Source organism: Ascaphus truei, chromosome 1 (assembly GCF_040206685.1).
Source record: "Ascaphus truei isolate aAscTru1 chromosome 1, aAscTru1.hap1, whole genome shotgun sequence".
NCBI lineage: Eukaryota > Metazoa > Chordata > Amphibia > Anura > Ascaphidae > Ascaphus > Ascaphus truei.
In genome coordinates, this window is record NC_134483.1 from 80,034,233 (window position 1) to 80,056,034 (window position 21,802).

Sequence of the window (21,802 nt, forward strand, 5' to 3'; positions counted from 1 at the left end):
CACTTGATGCCACATTGCTAAGGCAACACGACGTCACGTGACTCCGCAGCGTCATTTGACGTCGCCGGAGACGAGGTAAGGGAAGTTACAGTGGCCTTGTGCAATCCCCCGGCATTTAATTTAAATGACTTGGGTAAGAGCATTGGGTCACTACGCGCCGCGCCCCACCTAGAAAACATTGCGCACCCCTGCGTTAAGGTATAAATCTGTAATACTGAAAGACATTGCTTTTTGTGTTTTTATGATCTCTTTTGATATATTCGGATAAAGAATTTTAAGTGACATTTACCATTGTTAAATGAACAGCCGCAGACTCACTTTCGTTCTCGTGCCACATTGCCCTTTATTTCTTTTATGCGTGCTAGCAATTTTTACTTTTTAAAATGTATCATTTAATCTAAAAATTAGTTTCCGCACGTGTATCATATATTTTCATTATATGATTAGTACACAATAGAGTTTATTGCAGTATTTCCTTAATAGCCTCAATCCCCATATAAAATTACGGTCCACATGAAAAGATTACAGGAGCGCAAAATTGATTTTCGCACAAAAAAAGGCATTCTTACTGTATGTAATTCAAAATAGATCTTAATTATTTTTATAATAAGCACCCTTTGAGTGCCACATTCCATTCGGCAAGTTGCTTCTCAGCGATCACTTGATCCACGATGTCATTGCATTGACACGAATAGAAGAGGATGGTCGACAGGAATGGTGAATGCGATCTCTCCTAGTAAACAAGCAAAAGGGCATAAATTACTTCATAGCGTGTGAGTCCTCAAGACATAATAGCTAAGTCATAGGGCACCCAATGGGTTACATTATTTAAGCATTTTTCTTTAAGCAGATATGAGCTCCTTTTTATTTTGAAGTTTTAATATAATGCCGAAGCCCTGACCTTACACCTGCTGTACAGACCAAAGTTTCTGAATGTCTCTCTGAGATATCATCCTGGATGCCCCTCCGACCGACTTAAACTCAACATGTCAAAAACAGAGCTCATATTTCATCCCAGACTTGGCCCCACTACCTCCTTCCACATTACTGTTGGAAGTTCTGTCATACACCCAGTAGCGCAAGCACGCTGCCTAGGGGTCACACTCGACTCCTCTCTCACATTCTCCTCTCACATTCAAAATGTATCTAAAACCTGTCGCTTTGTCCTCCGCAATATTACAAAGATACACCCTTTCATCTGTTGCTAAAACTGACACAAGCCCTCATTTTCCCCCGTCTCGATTACTGTAACCACCTGCTGTCCGGGCTTCCTGCCTCTCACCTGCAACCCTTACAATCTATCCTAAACGCTGCTGCCAGAATCACTCTACTCTTTCCTAAATCTGTCTCCGCATCTCCCCTGCTGAAATCACTCTCCTGGCTTCCTATAAAATCCCGCAATTCTCCTCCTCACTTTTAAAGCTTTACACTCTTCTGCCCCTCAGTACATCTCAGCCCTAATTTCTCGCTATGAACCATCCCGACTCTTGCGTTCCGCTCAAGGATGTCTTCTCTCTATCCCCTTTGTGTCTAAAGCCCTCTCCCGCCTTAAACCTTTCTCACTGACTGCTCTACACATCTGGAAAGCCCTTCCCCTCAACACCCGACTAGCACCCTCTCTATCCACCTTTAAGACCCACCTTAAAACACCTGCTTAAAGAATCATATGAGTAGCTCTGCGGCTAATACTATACACCTGATACATAAACCTTGGCCCATTGCAGAGGCTCTTACCAGAATGCCCTCCTACTGTCTCTGTACATCCTACCTACCAATGAGATTGTAAGCTCTTCGGAGCAGGGTCTCCTCTTCCTAAATGTTAATTTTAAAGTCTGAAGCACTTATTCCCATGATCTGTTATTTGTATTATTTGTTATTTATATGATTATCACGTGTATTACTACTGTGAAGCGCTATGTACATTAATGGCGCTATATAAATAAAGACATACATACATAATTTGACTGCTTTTTAGTAACATTTTGTTATCACTACATCTTAATTTCTTGCATATTGTTTCAAAGTATGCACATACTGGTATTTTCCATATCTTTAACTTAAAGTTCAAAATAGTTTGTACTAATTAGCATTAAAACTGTACATTTCCATTCATTACGACTTGTTATAAATTGACCTGAACCACATGTACTGTATCTGAAGCCTATGCCGTGTAATTTATGGTATTTGGAATGCAATCAAAAGCACATAGCTCTCCTACATACCGCCCTGTCTTACTAACTAACGTCCTGTCTCCCTTTTGCCACCAAACTAGAACATCTCATCTTTTCACGCATGATCGAATGTCTTAATTCCCATGCCCTTCTGGAACCTCTGCAATCTGCCCAAGACTGTCCCTACTAAAATAGCCAATGATCTCTATTAAGCAAAATCCCACGGTCATTTTTCCCTGCTTATCATCTTTGATATTCATTCGTTCAATTCTATTGACCACACTATTCTTTAGATTCCACACCAGTGATGCCTTGTATCTCCTGTTTGCTTCTTTTCTGTCTGTTTTGCTAAAGTCTTCATCCCCTATTGCTCTGTCTGTTGGCCTCCCTTAGGGCTATGTTCTGAGAACGCTCTCCTTTACTCTCTTTACTCAGTATAATTTGGTGAACTCAACGTCTTTTAGCTTTAGGTACTATCACCTCTACACAGATAAATATATCCATCCCTAACCTCACACCGGACATCCACTCCCATGTTTCTGATTGCCTCTCAGCAATATCCTCATGGGTGGCAGTCCATTTCCTTAAAGGGGCAACAAATGCAGCAGTTCGTTGCCTAGAAGACTATGTAATCATCTATAAATACATAAAGTTGCTTTCAGTGCACACACATCTGCAAAAGAGGACAAAAAAGAGGGGGGGGGTTGTAATAAATAAAACCAGATGGTGACACTCTAAGGCGGTGGTTTTCAACCGTTTTTTCTCGGTGCACCCCTAATCACAGTGCTCCATTACCGAGGCACCTCTACTAAATGACAGGGACATAGTCACAGGAGTCAGAGGGGGCAGAGAGTCACAGAAAACACACACACACACACACACCAACAGGACAGAACAAATACATACATCAACCGGACAGATACCCACAAAACAACACACTGCCTCAGCTCTCTCCGGTCTACCTTTTTTCCACTTATCAATGCATGTACTGTACTGTAACAAGCTCTATGGTCTCCACGCTTGCGCACAGCTTCGGTACAGGTAGGGAGCCGGTATTGCTGTTCAGGACGTACTGACAGGTGCATGCGTGAGCTGGCGTTTGCCTATTGGGCGATATGTACTTACTCGCGAGTTTACTTAAAGTGAGTGTCCTTAAACCGGGGTATGCCTGTGTGTGTGTGTGTGTGTGTGTGTGTGTGTGTGTGTGTGTGTGTATATATATATATATATATATATATATATATATATATATATATATACATATATATATATATATACACACACACACACACACACACACACACACACACAGTGGTTGACAAATCACCAAAAAATCTACTCGCCACACAAAAAAATCTACTCGCCACCTAGTACCAAACGTGTGCTGCTTGGGCCAATATTTACTCGCCCGGGGGTTAAATCCACTCGCCCGGGGCGAGCAAATGTATAGGTTTGTCGAACACTGTATATATATATAATGTAGTACACTTTTGGTTTATTACATGTGTGTGGATCTACCAGTTAGTCACATTAGCCCCTGGCTAATTGTATAAAACAAAAAACAAAGAAGATAGCAACATCCAATGTGACAAAAATACACAGTGAAAAACCTATATATCTCTTGAAAAAAGGGTCATTTTATATATATATATATATATATATATATATAGATATATATATATATATAAACCATATATTGATGGTGCTCCTTCAGTTATTAATTTGTCAATGGCGACTCAAGTGATTAAGGGCTAATAGCTTTGGTATGGTCCATTGTGTTGTACCCACTGTAAACCCCTGCTTGTTCTCTAGACTGGGCAAATACCAGGGTCTTTTGACACCTACAATATTAGAGAGTATATTTGTAAAAATTGTGCAAGCAATTGGAAGTAGATATATTGGTGTATAGTGCTTGAGGTCTTATTTGTTTTCTTTCTTATGAATGAAAACACTTGAGGCATTGTTCCACTGAGAACATTTTACTGTTCTCCAATCAATCTGTAAACAGCTCTGCAAGGATTTTCTCTACTTCTTTCCCAACTTTGATAAAGGATTCAGTAGGTATTGCATCTTCCCTTGGGTCCTTTCCATGCTTCATTCATTTTATTGCATTTGCTACTACTTCTGGATGGGACACATGGTTCATAAGTGGTGGTTTCTTTTCGCTCCTTATCTGCTTGAGACCCTGTGTTATCTTTGTTATTGTACAATTTCTTATAGAACTCTTCAATGCCCTTTTTTTTATAAGTACATAGTCTTTTATTGTTGATCAACGATCTTGTTTGTGTGAGATGATTTACTTTTACCCAATCATATGTAATTGCTTTGTCTTCTTTAAACTTGTATTATCTTCATTAGACTTCGCCATTGTAGTTTATGTGTGTATATATAAATATATATATATATATATATATGTACATTAATATATATTACATTACTGCGCTGTAGGTTTGCAATGCTTCCCTCAAGTTTATTGGTCATTAAACAGATACAATAGGAGATATTAATCATGACTTCTGCTTTTAGATCAGATGTTTAATATAAAGATATGTAATCTTGGCGATTTCAGCACTGTTGACGGGAAAGGAGAGTTAAAAGAGAATTGATTTAACAAGGATTTAAAGCATTACATTTGTAGACAATGTGAGCTGCTTTCCCCTGAGTAGAGATACTGATTACATAAATCAAGTATCCTTTTAAACAAATTGTAAAGTAATGCTTACAGAACCCTTCTACCAAATCAGCATTCTCTTATCAACCTAGGTCCATTTTTGCACACACAAAAAAATGTAATTCACCTAAGAATGCATGTTATTAAGAAAATGTAAATAAATTGTCTGGAAATGTTGTCTCTATATATCTTTCAGTAACAACATTTAATTTTTCTCAAGATCAATTTATTTTTTATTTTTTAATACAATACGAAGTATATAGTGCTGCTAAATAAATGGAGGCTGTGAAAATGTCAAATACCTAAAATGTTTGATTCTATTACATTTTTACAACCCATGCAGTCATATAATATACTATTGAGACCAAACAGTTCTACCATTGACTCATCTGTCCAAAGACCATTGTTCCAGAAGTCTTGTGGATGATCTATGTCACTCAGAGTACTGTGTTACTTTGTGACTTCCTTGATGATTTGCTGGTTTGTTCTTGAAGAGATTTTAGTAGGACGACCGCTCCTGGGTAGAGTGACTCTGATCTTTGACTTTTTCCATTTGTAGACTATCTGACAAACAGTGGATTGATGGAGCTCCAAATCTTTAGAAACAGTTTTGTAACCCTTTCTAGACTACTGAGCATCAATAACTGCTTTTCTGAGGTCCTCTGAGTTTTATTTTGTTTGTGGCATGACGTGTTTCCACAAATCTGTATGGTGAAGAAAAAATGCACAAGGTTTGTGATCTTTATATAGGGTTGTGCCTCCCAAACTCACCCCTGAAGATCTAATTAATTCTTTAAACACATTATTCTAATTACCCTCTTTAATTTTGCTGTAAAACCAGGGTTTCGCTTACTTTTGCACATAACTTGACTCCTAATTACTCATTGTCTGTCTAATTCATACATAATTTTGTTTCAAACGAGATGGCATTGGTTAATATAAACCCTATTGGATATTTAAGAAAAAACTGGTTTTGATTCAAGAAGGTTATCATGGAAAAACGATGCAATTTCCATTATTATCATTGGGGTTCACAAACTTTATCGCCACTGTATATGATAAAGGGAAGACAAGTAGTGGTATCCTAGGTTTGGTATTAAATGAACATGTGCTGATACTATATACCCCATAGTGCCTTAAGACTCCTGGCAATGAGAGAAAATTGTTCATATAACCTTAACCATGGAGCCTGTTCCAGCCTGTACTTTAGATTTTCTGAGAACATTAGGCTTGATCCCTGCTGCGGGCGCTGCAGGGACAAGAACCGCCCCTCAATAGGGCCGGGCCGGCTACCTACATTGCCCGCTGCGTTGTGCGAACAGATTTCCCTGAAGACAGGAAATCTGTGCTCACAATTCGCTACGTAGAGCTGGCCACACACCCCAGCGGTTCAGCCAATAAGGGCGAACTTACCGGGTGATGTCATGGCTGCGCCCCCTGCCACACTCCCCTATCTTTCCCCCTGCAGCTCACCGCAGACCGGAGATCTCGGCTGCACGTGCCACCAGCCTGGCAGGCACATGTTCAGCGCCGACACCGGGGCCTCAGCCTTATTGTGTGGGCATCAAGATACTGGTGATTTTGTCTTTAAGAGACCATTTTGAAAAGCCAATACTTAACAGGAATAAATGTTTCACTTTTGCAAAGAAGTGACAAAGGAAGTTTTGAAAATGTTTGTCAATCTCTATAAATTAGATGTGGCTGAGAAGCGCAATGACACCTATTTGTAAAGGTGCACTTACAGTAAGTGGGTTGATAATAACGTAAAGTTTATGTGCAAAAGTGAAAAGTATGTGTTAAAATCTAACATTTAATACACAACTTAAAATAAAGTGACTGAACACAATAGTAACTAAAAACACATTGTTTAACTTGTACTCTACAGGTAATTAGTTAGTAGAATTGGTGCAAAGAGGGGTAAGGGCGGAGGAGGAGGGTATGGTAGTAAATAAGGTAAGTTACGACTAAATGATCTGATAAACACAGTGAGATAAGGAAAAGGTGACAAAAATAATAAATTGTTTGTGAATCTCCCCACAAATTTGTGATAGATGAAAAAACAGGGAATCAATTTGTCAATTATTTTGGTTGCAATTAATGTCTTCAGTTTTAGGATGTGTCATTTGGGCACAATCTCTTTCTCTATTTGGTCCTACACAGACTGAATCTGGTCATACTCCCTAAACTAATCTCTGTTACATATCCTTAGATGTATATGCATGCTTAAGGGAGTTCCCACATTATCATGCACCTTCTACTAGAGGTTTGTGCCAACCTACCAAGATTTGCTTTGACGCTATTTTCATTGAACTTGCCACCACATATTCTAGCAAAAAAGCCCAAATTGTTCACAAAGCAAAGGTAATTTAAAAGGAATCGTACACACAACAGCCATTGACTTTTACTATTAATCCAACTTTTTTTGGATCAAAGCTACCGTAATGTTATCGCCGAACCAAAAAGGGTGTCATTCGCAAAGGTCGCCAGCATGTGTGAACTTTTCGCACACCTCTACCTTTCACAATTTGTGATAATCAGCCAAAACAATCCAGCCCTCACATATTGTATAAATCAACTGGGATCTGAAAATCTGAACTTTCACTTTGAACATGTTTTGACTGTTTTAGTCTGTCATTTAAAGTTTAAAAAGGACCTGAAAATTGTAAGCATGTACTGTAATTGAATTAGGAAAATGCAGCTTAAAGTTTTATGTGCTTTCTGTGATTTGTAATAGGCAAAAAGTTTGGTCTGCAAAAGAGATACATTTATTGCAGACCGTTAATCCTGGAACATATGGCTTTAGTTTGCACTCGTGCCTCAAGTATATGGAAACTGTTGCCCAATAGACAGTCTAACAAGGATTTTTCCCCTCAGATTCTAAAAACACCAAAGTTAACATGGTAGTAGGGAACCTGACATAGTGCCTTCTGATAACTTCACATGTTTAATTATATATATATTTAAATTAACAAATTGAAACAAACACTAGAAGTTTTTTCACAAGGCTTGCAAGTCAATTTCTTTGTAAGTATGGAATGATGTATACTGCACCGACACACTTTATTCGAGCAAATACCCAGTATGTACCTGGCAGATACCTGGAATGCGCCACTCCTCACCTCTGACAAGCCCCGTTGCGTTTGCCTTCCCAGCCTGGGTTCATGCCTGGCTGACGGGCGGCTGATCTGTTAAATGATAATGATTAGGATTTAATAGGCTGCAATGCTTCGCGTGTCTACCAGATGGCATAAATTCATGAATTGTAATGCAGTATATATATATATACTGTGCAGTATTGCAGCCAGCGGGAATAAAATGCTTCAATCCCTGCTTGGAAAATACCTCAATGCACTCGGGCAGAAAACAGTCACAAACCTCAATACACCCGGGTATACCCGAATTCGTGGGACTAGCCGAGCTCGAATAAAGTGTGTCGCCAGTGTAGCTTTGTAGTATTTTAAAGAACCGCAAAAGCTCAGTGGGGCCCATAGGAATGGCTCACAGGGCCCAAAGGAATGGCTCACAGGGCCCATAGGAATGGCTCAGTGGGGCCCAAAGGAATGGCTCACAGGGCCCATAGGAATGGCTCACAGGGCCCATAGGAATGGCTCAGTGGGGCCCAAAGGAATGGCTCACAGGGCCCATAGGAATGGCTCAGTGGACCCATAGGAATGGCTTACAGGGCCCATAGGAATGGCTCACATCCCTTGCCATGCAACATGCTCTCCAATACCTTTGGAATGTCTAAAGGAACATATATTCTGAAGTGTCATCCAAAACAACATAAATATAGATTTGTTTGTGTGGGTAACAAAGTTCTGTCACTTGTTTTATTTATTTTAGTTCTAGCACCATTTGTAGGGTTAAATATGAAACGTTATTAGAAATGGGGTGGGAATGCTGACTGGCAGTAGATGAATAGTTTTCCTACTACATCTGTTATTTAAAGCTGAAATATTTATCTCAGTTTAAAAAAAAATGAATAAAAATATTTGCTTTTATTACATTACCTATAAAAAGTCAGTGTGTGCATATATATTATTTTTGTACGTGTGTGTTTATGATGTAGACATCTTTCTAACTTAATTCTTCTGCTTTTAAAGGAGCAGTCCAAGCAATATTCTACGTGTCATTTTTAATATTTTAATTTTTTTCATAAATCTGTTCTGTAGTATTAGATAATACTGTACTACCTTTTTTTAATGTAAAAATTCAACTCTTAGTACCATTTTTAAGGAGTTTTAATATACTGAGCATCCTTTGATTTCTATAGCAGGCTTTAGCCCACCTCCCCAGCAGTGCAAGATTTTTGTAACACGTTCCTGTTTGTGATAATTTGCTGCTAATACTCCCAGCAGTTTGAGCTGTAAACTGTAACAATAGATAATGTTACCTTAGTAATACAAGAATATACTGTAGCTGCTGAGTTACACTGACTGAAAGATTGATTTGAAACTGATAGGCAGCCATTTAGTAAACCCCGGGAAACAGGATTTTGCTAATCGATGACAGAAGAGCCAATCGATCGGCATCTTAGGTAATTAATTTTCAATAAAGGTAATGAAATGCTGCATATATATATATATGCAGCAAGATGCCGATATAATCATACATTACCAGAAACTGGCAAAAAGGAGACAGCACTCAGGCAGGTAAATTCAGTAAGTGTATTAAAACACAAAGCACAGAATATATATATATATATATATATATATATAATCATACATTACCAGAAACTGGCAAAAAGGAGACAGCACTCAGGCAGGTAAATTCAGTAAGTGTATTAAAACACAAAGCACAGAATATATATATATATATATATATATATATATATATATATATATATATATATATATATATATAATCATACATTACCAGAAACTGGCAAAAAGGAGACAGCACTCAGGCAGGTAAATTCAGTAAGTGTATTAAAACACAAAGCACAGAAGTCCAACGTTTCGGTGCACCCCCCTGAGGAAGATCCCCCTGTGGGATCGAAATGTTGGACTTCTGTGCTTTGTGTTTTAATACACTTACTGAATTTACCGGCCTGAGTGCTGTCTCCTTTTTGCCCGTTTCTGGTAATGTATGTTTTTGTTATCTTTATGGGATATGCACCAGCACATTCAGGATACTATATTGGAGTGCCTATATATATATGTCTGCTTGAATTGTCTCTGTTTTTCTGACAATTATATTTGTATAATGTGAAAAATTACTTTTGTTTTGCATAGTCTGTAATCTGAATCTGCCTCAAATGCCCTATCCATTTAAAATTGTGTTCATTTTTCTTCACAGAGATCCTTTAAAATACCTTTGAAATTCTTGCCTTGTGACTAAGCTATTACTTCTGTAGAAATGATCTTCAGTAGATTTCTCTTCGTTTATATTTTGCCGTTGTTCATTTATCACTTTTACAAGTTGAACTCAATCACAATCAGCCTCTCTTTCTGTCCTCCCCAGACTGTCAGAAAACCCAAACACAGTAAAGAATGTGAGCTAAAGCTGTCCACAAAGAGCTGCTATAAAACGTGAAAATAAAATATGATATATTAAGTAGCTGTTGAGCCTCACTAAGGGAACTTGGGTCATAACAGGTCAGACACTGGAAATCAAGTCTGGACTGAAAATGTATGCTATTCCGTCTGTGTCTAAAACCTACCTCAAAGGAACTGACTCCTTCCACTCATCAAGTAGAAAAGAAAAAAAACTGTGTGGGTCGAAACTGTGTCTGATGGAAGGGCAAAATTACCTGTCAACTGCTGGTGATAATCCCAGATTGCACAGAGAGGTCCCACTAAATGTTTTAATAGTAGAAGATAAAATATTGTTTGTATCCCAGATATTATTCACACAGTATTCATGTGCACTGAGAAATGCCTGGCATTTATACAAAGTACATCTCCTAGGAATATTTAACAATCACTTTTCAGATTATTCAGCAAAAAGATAATAAATGCATAATGGTTAATATGCTATTTCAGACAGTATGATTAGAAGCATAGATGACATGCTAATACTGATAAAATATGTAATGGTCATTTTCCTATTCAACCCCTTTTGTAAAAAGCATAGTTTTGCAAATCTTTGCATAATTGTGGAGAAGACCTGATAAATATAGATTTAAAAACTTTTGTTTGTTAAATTGTCAATGAGTTTGGGATTGTGCAGCACAGAAGCAGCTTTTGTTGGGTTAAGTGTAAAAGCACTTCCCAATGTTGTTACAACAGTGACCCCTCCAATTTTCAACCCAACATCTAGTGTCAAAGCCATGATTCATTTGTTTCAGGATTCGTGCCATTTAAGATTATAAATAGCTCTTTCTCACAACTGAATGTCCTTTGTGACTGGAAATATATTCATCACTAACGTAGACATTTGCAGTGAATGGACGTAGAAAGATCGTAAAAATATTTTGCCATTTATTGCTTTTGTATTTTGTAATGCTTCAAAGAGCAGTTCATCAATACAACAATGAGTGATATGTTTAATGGGTTACATATTAGGGATTTTTAGATATTTTTCTAAGTGTTACACTGGTTAAGTTGCGCACATAGACCCATACTCACTAAACCAGTGATTCTCAACCTTCTTTGGGCAGTGGCACTCCTGAAGAATTTTAACATCTCGGGGTACTCCTGCTCTTTAGATCACACTCATTCCCTCCTTGCTTACATGCATAAATACTTACAACACTTCACAAGTACATACCCAACACACGCACCCACCCTCTTCTTACACCATCCACATTCACTCATCCTTTTACTTTAACACACAGACACCATGTTTATCCCCCTTCTTACACTGCATACTCGCCCTCTTTCTTAATCATAAACACTACATCCACCCTTCTCTTACTTACACCAGACACTTTGCCCCACCCCACAAGAAGCAGTAGCGATCCGCAGACTCCACACACAAAGCCATCATTCTCTCCTCCCAACACAAATCCCCCACTCCTTCCCTCTTTTCTCCTACCTTCCCACAGACCCCAAACATGTCATCTGTTCAGCTGGTGTATCCTATGCTGTCTGAAGATGAAGAATCTTCTCTCTGTGCAGGGCTGAGAGAGGAGAGGTGGATCGCAGCATCTACATCTCCAGGCAGCATGGGATGTGCCTACTGAGCAATCTGTGGCCGCAACACTCTTGGTAGACTGTGGTGACACACCAGGACTCCCCAGCATTCTGGTTGCGAAACACTGCACTAAAGGGTGCTATATTTTAGCATGGCCTAACTGGCATTAAAATGAATGAGCCTTAAGATGTGCTAATGCTTAGCACCCTTTAGTGCATACAGGCCATTGCAGCCTAAATCTATGAGATGTTTTACTTCCCTTAGTTGCTCCATTGTGTTGAATGAAACATGCACTCTCTTTGTACTTGCCCATCTCCCGCCTGGTTCTCTGACCAGGCGGGGGACGGATAGTTTCAAGCATGGAAAGAGGCAACAGCAGCAGTCGGAATTGAAAGTCACATGGAAATGTTATTCCATTACAATTTTCAAAGAGCCCATCAAATTCTTGGGGGGGAAATGTTAAAACATTTATTTTAAATTAAGTGGGGACTCCCTTTTATATTAGGGAATTGAATGACATGAGCAATAAATCTTAAGAGCCACATTCAACTAAACGTTTTATCCCATGTTGTAAGGGATCTAAAAGGATCAGCAGTCATTAATTGTCATTTTCAAAGGCAAAACTGTTTGGGTGATATGGATTGCAGCAAACATTTTGGATGTGTCCCACTTATTTAGATTTCACAGTAAAAGAGGGTGAAATAAATATTCTGGATAATTTCTAAATGTCACTGAGGAAGCTTTTTTCTTTTCTTGTACTGTAGATAGAATATTATTTCCAGCAAACAATTGTCTATAACATGAATGTTTGTATTTTCATGGGACATTGTACAAATTAGACTGCTTTTCAATTCACTGCAATCTGTGATTTATGGAGGCGTATAGGTCAGGAGTTTATTATGCTGAAAATCACAATAGCTGTTTTGTTTAAAAATGTAGTGAGTCAAACATGTTGAAAGACAAACAGATGAAGAATTTAAAAAAGCTTTTGGAACTATTCTTTTTGTTTGTTTTGTTACAAAAAGGAAATGTAAAATGTATGAATTCTGGGCAGAAATCCATAAGTATAATAATATTGCACATTAGGTATACAATAAATACTTCTCGTGGGGTCTGTTTAATGTTATAAATCAAAACTTTTTTTTCAACTAGACAGGTTAAAAAAGGTCTTACCTTATACTGTTTTAATGTCTAAAAACAAGTCTTCCTATTTCTCGCATTTAGAAAATATTTCGTTCCTTTTCCTAAATGTGCAATCCCTCCAAGAAATGTTTTTGGGAGAGAATCAGGAATGTGGGGCACCCTGTTTTTAATTTAGAGAATATTTGCTTACACATTAAAACCTTTATTTTCCACCTGGCAGATGTATCTATACATATGTCTCTGAAGTATTATATCATAATAAAGCAATCTATTAATCACTGCACAAAGTTTTAAGTTTTGCAAGGTGACAAAAAAAATTCAGAATAGAAAACATTGGGGATTGGACCTTTAAATATCTAATTTCTATTGTTAGAAATGGTAGAGGCAGGTACAGTATAGTATTATTTATTTGCATTTTGCAGTCTCATATCCATACAAAAAAGAATAATGCATGTTTCACAATATCATTCCAGTACTTTAGTATAACTGGACTTTGCAAAGTATTTTGTTTATTTAATGGAATGGAAATAATGGAAACAATATATATATATTCATCAGTTTTATTCATCAGTTTAAAAAAAAAATTTTTTATATATATATATATAATTTATTTTTTATTTTTTTAAACTGATGAATAAAGTTTTTTTTTTTTAAACTGATAAATAAACAAGAAATCCATGATTTTTTAACTACACACAGCTCAATCATAGACAACTAGTGAGAGGTAAACGAATGATAATACTTTGTCTTAACCATCATAAAAATAATAATTTTACTCAGTGGGCAGGTACCAATATATTTGATTATTTCAGTACAGTTTTAAATGTAAGGCATGTAAGTAAATGTAAATTAACATAACGCAAAATGTGTCCACTCAATAATGGGCATAACATTCCATAAATAATACAATTAGGATTCCAGGTCTCTTTAAAAGATGGAGGGTTCCAACAGACACTTCATATAGGAAATCTTAACAAAGAAAAGTTTAGAGAGCAAAAAAGACACTGAAGACATTTTGGTCTTTTTTCTATAGGTTTTGGTTTTGGGCAAGCAATCTCATTTTAAAGCCCTTTCTCAGTTATTTATACCTCCAGGTTTACCAGTGTTATAAAAGGGTTAATACGATGCATACAAAAGCACATAAACAGCTTGACCAACTACAGAAAGTTGTGCAACTGATCCCCACAGTACCTTGCAGCACTTCCACGCTCAGAAATTGTTCAGTGTTGGCAGGTGTACAAGCCGCCTGAGAGTGGAATGGGACATTTGGTCATGGCCATTCCGCTGCGACCAAATGACTGCAGATTGACCCTCTGCCGCAGCTAATCCACAGCTGGACATTGAGCCAACGCCCACTTCTAACATAAGATATGTTTTAGTGGTTAGGGTAAGGGTTAACTTAAGGGGTTTTAGGGTATGAGGTTAAGGGTTTTAGGGTAGGGGGTAGCATTAGTATTATGGGTTAACATTAGGGGTTTTTAGGGTAAGCGTTAAGGTTAGGGACTTAATTTAGCGGCAAAGTGGTTGGCAGCGAGGTAAGTCCTAGACTGTGCTGAGAGGATTCCCTGTTCCCAGGAGTTTAGCAGGTACAGGGAATTGTGGAGCACGGGGTAGGTGGAGTGGTAGCGACTTGTGACCAGGAATGCAAGTTTTGAGTGGAGGGAGGAGAGCCTTGAAATTATAGTACAGGGGTACTACCTAGTCTCTTGGTTAGCCCTCAAGGACTGAGATTTAGCAACCCTGCTTTATTTCAATAGTTACTCTTCTAGGACTGGATTGAATAAGTTAAGTTGATTGTAAAGCCTCAAGTTGCAAGATTGTGTACCCAATTTTTTCCTTCCATGGTCCGTTCCATATTGATGTTTGCTTATGGAAACTAAATGCCTATAGTTAAAGAATCGCAAAACAATACTAATGTGTCTGCAAATACATTATTTAGGGATATGTGTATAAATATAGAAACATTCTGGTTCATGTTACAAAGAGTTTGAAATGGCTCTTGTCGCTGATCTCCAGGAGTAGTTGACCATGTCCTTTTCGCATCCCATTGCAATTGTCAGCACACAAACGTATGTAAGGCAAACTTAATGAACCAAAAATAATTGAGGAGCAGTGGCTAATAAAGGAATATATATATATATCAGTACCGTGTTAGCCGAGCTTCAATAATCAAAAAATAAATAGACGATACCGTTCTGTGGCTAACAAAATGCTTTTATTTGTGCGAGCTTTCAAGATACACTGATCTCTTCTTCCGGCGATGTTACAATGAATGAAGCAAGCAAAGGGTATACTTAAAAACGGTGTCTCTTGGAATGTTATCTGTGCTTGTCCCTCCCCCGTGTGTGGATGTGATTTATGGCTAGAGGTGTTAAATGGTTCCTGAAAGTTAGTGCTGTAAGAGTGTGTGTGTGTATCTGTGTGAATATAAATGAATGGAGAGCCCACAGTGTATACAGTGCTGTACAAAAGGTGTGTGTGGAGTGGGAGTTAATATTAATGGTGTGGGTAGATGAGGAAATGTGAGAGATAGTAGCATAACTAAAAGTATGTGTAGATACTATGTGGTCCCTATTGGTGTATAGGGATGGAAAAACAAGGAGTATTTGTATGTGTAAGGCTTTGGTCCCGCTGCGTCCGGCGGCGCGTGTGCGTTCCTCACCAGCAGGGGTATCCTTTCCTAGCCGGTCCCAGTCCCCCCTCGCTGCATGGCTCACAACGTGCTGTGACGTGTCAGCCGCCAGGGGATGCAAGAAAATTGTGATCCCGAGCGGTGACACGTCATGTGGTGCGCTGATGAGCCTATCAGCGGCGGGAGCTGTCAGACAGCTTCCTCCACAAGGTAGGGGGTGGTGTGTGTGTGTGTGTATCACACAGGAGGGCATTTGTGGGGGGAGGGAGCGGGAGCTGCTTACCTTCCAGCAGCCCGCAGCAGCTCCCTCCTGCAGCCCGGCAGACCGAGCCCGTGGAGGGAGGGGGGGGGGGAGTAGCGGGTCCCTCCGCTCAAACCACGACCCTCCCACTCCCGCCCCCCTCCCGCTCCGGCTCCCTACAGACCGAATATCGCGGCCTGTGCCTGTCAGTGCGCCGCCTGTCTGCAGTGCGGGCGCGCTGACTGAGGGAGCTGGGCCTTAGCCTAAGAGACAGCTGTGTGTGCATACATGTAGCACAGTATGTACAGACATGTCTTATGTGAGTAACTACTCCCAGCTCCAAGAATAGCAATGAAGAGACTCTGAGACAAACGCTGAGAGACCCAAATAGAAAAAATAAATATAGTTTGTAAAGTCCAATAAGGTTCTAAATCCATAGCAAATCAGGTAAGAAATCACAGGCAGATGTAATCGCATGAAATATAGCTATAAGGAAACTAACTGGAAGGGAAAGATGGACCATATAAGGGAATTGCTGGAGAAACTGAAGCAAGCTTTAAACCGTGCCCCTAGTAACTCAATTAGCATGTACTGTAATTCTCAGTCCTAGCTTCTGCAGTACATAGTGTCCAGGGGTATTAGTATAAATACCTGAATCCTTTTAATATAGCCGTTGAGATCCCGCGTGCTGAAGCCGTGGCAATGACCATAGCCTCAGACCGTCCGGGAAGAAATCCAAGCTGATACACACGGAGGTGCCCGTCTCCTGTCGGCGTTCTCCCGTGATGTGTAGCGAACTGCCAGAACCTGCGCTGCGGAAGTGCGTCACTCCAATTGTGAGATGATAGAATTAAAAAAAAATGGGTTGAACAGCAGGAACCGAAAAAAAAGCACCAGTCAACTCACCAGAAGTAGAAAAAATAAAAAAAGTTTATTAAATCACATACTAAAAAACAAAAAACAAACTAACATAAAAGAACAATTCCTCCTACGCGTTTCAGGCTCTCCAGCCCTTTCTCAAGGAGTGTGAGAAAGGACGGGAGAGCCTGAAACACGTAGGATTAATTGTTCTTTTATGTTAGCTTGTTTTTTGTTTTTTAGTATGTGATTTAATAAACTTTTTTTATTTTTTCTACTTCTGGTAAGTTGATTGGTGCTTTTTTTCAGTTCCTGCTGTTCAACCAATTTTTTTTTAATTCTATGTACAGACATGGACTTTAGTGCTCATGGGAAGAGAGTTCACTTGTGTCAGTAATGACTCATAAAATTTCGATCTCTGTTTAGGCCACCGCTTAGTGTCCCGAACAGTTGCATAAATTTGTATTCATGCAACCGTCTCTCTTTCGGTATTTTAAAATTACCTTTGAGTATGGCAACCCTCTGATCTTATGGCCAGAGTCAGAGAAATGTTCGCCGACAGGACCGTCTCTTGTTCCGCGTGTGATGCTGTGGCGATGCAGGTTCATTCTCTTGTTTAGCCCCTAATTTTATTTATTTATTTTAAAGAAAATAAATTGCACTTCTGCTCTTGGTTTTTACCTTTTTTGCTTTTTTCACCATGTAGAACACAAGACTGATATTAGCAGCTATCTAATGTGAAGAATATGGAAATATTTTGCTATAAAGTTTATACACTATAAAATGTGACATTCTCAGCCTTTTACAGTTGTACTTACTGATCATATGCTTTGTCCATGGATAAGTATTTTTGTTCTCACTCACTCTTTACAATACTATTCAACTTATTCTGAAGCCAGGGCACGTTGGTATGAATGGCTCCCGATAGCATTAACACAGTTCCCTTTTAAATCACTCCAAGTCCTGTAATATTTCCTCCACTTTATTGGGAAAAGGTAGCAGGGTACAGATGCTTGTGGATGGTGTGTATTGGTGATTATTAGTTAGGAACCGGTAAAAAGAGATGGCCTCACCAAGGGTTATAAACAGAGAAAGGTTCTTTACTCACTGTCTCCAGGGTTGAAAAGGAAGTGAGGTGCGGTGTGGGCAAAGGAAAAGTCTAGGGGCAGACCATGTCTGAACAAACAGGAGGGGGGGCAGACTAGCCCATTCTGGTGAGGATCTCAGAGACTGCTGTAGCAGCTCACTGATGTCATGCTCGCAGGCAAGGAGTGCAACATTGTTGCAAGCCACGCAGGCACAGTATGTGTCTGCAGACTCCATGCAGCTGGGAATAAACTCTGACAGGCAGAAACTGCAAAGGAGAGAGGGGGTGAGTCAGAAATGTGGCTCTTGTTCCATAACACTCCCCGTCTGGTATCTGTAGATACCACTATATGGCAAGCTATGTGGAACATATGTGCAATACATACAACATAACAATATACTGCAAAGGTCCATATTTCCATAGCAATGTGATACCGGCTGGTACCACTGGCATTAAAGTCCTTTGGCCAGGCCTTCCAGTAAGGGAAGCCAGGTGGGTGCGCAGCTCTTAGTTAGCTTGACGCACCACAATGTCTCTTAAAAGTCCACGGCACTGGTAACCAGTTTTCCCCCATCACAGTCCGATTTGGGCATTAGAAGGATAGTCTCTGTAATGGGTCTTATCTCCGTATCCTTTTCGGGATCCACGAGTTCAAAATCGTCAACTGGGGTTGGTAGCGTTTCCGCAGGCTGCACAAGAAACATTGGTCCTGTGAGCCACGACGTATTCTGCAGTTGAGATGCGGGTACTGATCTGGTGGCGTGATCTGCGGGATTTTGCTCTGTGGGCACGTGGTGCCATTGTTCTGGTTGGGTTGACTTCCTGATTCTTTCTACACGGTTAGCTACGTATACGTAGAATCTCCTTTTCTTATTGTAGATGTATCCCAGTACCACCTTGCTATCTGTGTAGAGTTTGACGGCATCTGGTTTGCTGTCCATCTCATTCTCGATAAGCTCCGCCAGTTCTACTGCTAACACTGCACCACACAGCTCGAGTCTGGGTATAGTATGGTCAGGTTGTGGCGCCAGCTTAGCTTTGCCAAGGATGAACCTGATGTGGCAACTTCCATCCACGTCCGTGGTTTTTAGGTAGGCCACCGCTGCTATAGCTTTGGTGGAGGCATCTGAGAACACGCAAAGCTCTTTGCTGTGTGCGGCGGTGAGAGATATAGGTGAATAGGGGCGTGGGATTTGAAGTTGCTCGAGGGCCTTCAAGGAGTGTTTCCACGTTTCCCACTCTTTCCGTTTTTCTGGAGGTAGTGGGGTGTCCCATTCCTGTTTTTCGAAGGACATTTCTCTGAGGAGGGACTTCCCTTGTATAGTGACAGGAGCCACGAATCCTAGCGGGTCGTAGAGACTGTTAACGGTGGACAGGACTCCGCGACGTGTGAAGGGTTTTTCTTCGATGGCTACCTGGAACGTAAAGGTGTCTGTTTTAAGATTCCAGCTTATCCCCAGGCTCCGCTGTATGGGAGGCGTGTCGGTCCCCAGATCCAAATTCTTGAGATCTGGTGCTTGATCATCTGCGTGAAACGCCTTCATCACTGTGGCACTGTTGGAAGCTATTTTGTGCAACCTTAGGTTGGCCTTCGCTAACATCTTTTGTGTCCTCTTGAGTAGATCTACGGCTTCTTCTTCGGTGGGAACTGATTTTAATCCGTCGTCCACATAGAAGTCTCTTTCGACGAAGCTCCTGGCGTCTTTCCCGAACTCTGCTTCTCCGTCTTGGGCCGTTCTTCTGAGGCCGTAGGCTGCCACTGCAGGTGATGGGCTGTTCCCGAAGACATGTACTTTCATGCGGTACTCCGTGATTTCTTTTTCTACGTCGTCATCTTGGTACCACAGGAATCTTAGGTAGTTACGGTTGTCTTCTCGCACAAGGAAGCAGTGGAACATCTGTTGAATGTCTGCGGTTACGGCGATAGGTTCCTTGCGGAAGCGGATCAGCACTCCCAGAAGACTGTTCGTCAGATCCGGCCCGGTGAGGAGAACATCTTTTAGGGAGACTCCCTGATGCTGAGCGCTGGAGTCGAATACCACTCGGATCTGGCCAGGTTTCTGGGGGTGGTAGACGCCAAACGACGGGAGGTACCAGCATTCTTCGCCTTCTTTCATTGGGGGCGCCGACTCTGCATGGCCACTGTGGAAGATTTTTTGCATGAAGGCCACAAAGTGTTCCTTGGTCTCCGGTTTCCTTTGTAGGTTACGGCGGAGCGAAGCGAGCCTAGACATAGCATGGTCTCTGTTGTTTGGGAGGCGTCTTCTTGGCGAGCGGAAAGGTAGTGGGGCCACCCAACTGCCCAATTCGTCCTTGAAGAGCTCCTTATCCATTAACCTCAAGAATTCTTTGTCTTCCATTGATGGCGCCTGTTTGTCGTCGTCCTTTGTTGTCTGGAACACTGTACTCCCTAGGTCATTGGGGTATTTTCTTGCCACAGGCGCGTCTCCGTAGTTCCTTTTGGTCTCCAGCTTCTCGTGGACCTGAAAGTGGTTCGGACAAGGTTTGAAGTGGGATATACGACCGTTTTCCAACAAGTTCGTCTGTAGGGCGCCTACGTTGTCGGGTCCTCGTATCCTGTCTACGCATACTTCTCCAACTACCACCCATCCTAGATCGAGCCTTTGGGCGCTTGGGCCGTTGTGGTCCCCATTTCGCTGTTCGCGGATCTTGTGTGCTCTCATGATGTCTCTGCCAAGTAGCAGCAGGATCTGGGCATCTTCGTCTAGTGGTGGGATATGATCGGCAATGGTTTTTAGATGGGGATGGTGTCGCGCCACGTCTGGCGTGGGGATCTCAGTCCTATCTTCCGCCATGTGATTGCACTCGATGAGTGTGGGAAGGGGCATGCTCACTTTGCCGTCTATTGAGCATATGGTGTAGCCATTCACTCTTCTCCCTGTAGTCTCCATTCGCCCTGCGCACGTTCTGAGAGTGTAAGGAGAAGTACTGTCTTGTATGCCGAACATATCGAAGAATTCTGACCTGACCAGCGATCGGTTGCTCTGGTCGTCGATGATTGCATACATCCGTTTGGCTCTTTGGGGTTGTCCCTCTGGGTGCACTGCTACCAGACATATTTTAGAGCAAGATCTACCGTCGTCTCCTTCTCCGCATACTTCTGTGCATTTGGATGCTACTGACGTCGGGGGGGGGTGTGTCTCCCACTTCTTCCTCCCCGCCCTGCTTTGTCGGAGGGTTAGGGGCTTTGCTTGCTTTGGGCTTCATAGCTTCCGGGTGTAGAGCGGCTATGTGCCTGTCGCTATCGCACTCTGTGCATTTCATAGCTTCTTTGCAGTCCTTGAATAAATGAGTTGTGGAAGCACAACATTTGAAACAGGCTCCCCATTCCCTGAGTAGGTTCTTTCGCTCCTCTATGGGTTTCATCCTGAATCCGAAGCACTTGTTAAGTGGATGCGGCTTTTTGTGGATAGGGCATTCTTTGTTAAGGTCCCTTGGTTTTTTGTCCCTGTCGGCCGTCTGGCTGGGACTCGCGTGGGTCGTAGGGGGCACGTCCGTCCTGTGGACCGAGATGGGTGTTCTGGAGTCCTTGCACCTTGCTGTTGACCTTTCGTTCCTCGGGTGGCTGGCGCTGGATGTGGTTTGCGCCCCTAAGACGAAGCTGGGGTCGTTTCTTGTCTTTGCCGCTTCGCAGATGAAGCTCACGAAGAATGAGAATGGGGGGAAGACAACCTGCTTCTCCCTTTTGTATTTGGAACCTTGTGAAAGCCACCTTTCTTGGAGGTTGAAGGGTAGCTTCTCCAGGATGGGTCTCACTCCACGAGCTGAATCTAGGGCGTTGAGACCTATTAAGGAATGGTCTTTCCTTGCGAACTCCAGTTCTTGCAGCAGGTCTCCAAGATCTCGTAACTTCGAGTAGTCTTTACTCGTGATCTTGGGGAAGCTCTCGATTCTTTTGAAG

The 21,802-nt window shown here is 41.1% G+C and overlaps 1 protein-coding gene across 2 annotated transcripts in view; it reads left to right on the forward strand.

Moving 5' to 3' along the window:
- CWC27 (CWC27 spliceosome associated cyclophilin) overlaps positions 1 to 21,802 on the forward strand; it is a 254,437-nt gene that overhangs the window by 213,535 nt on the left and 19,100 nt on the right. Inside the window, exon 14 of one of the 2 annotated variants that reach the window (XM_075589973.1) lies at positions 10,306 to 10,404. The exons of the other annotated variant lie outside the window; for it this stretch is intronic. Coding sequence (XP_075446088.1) covers position 10,306 — 1 coding nt within the window. The 3' untranslated portion in view covers positions 10,307 to 10,404. Of the gene's footprint in view, positions 1 to 10,305; positions 10,405 to 21,802 lie in introns of those variants that run through there. 2 annotated transcript variants of the gene reach the window in all.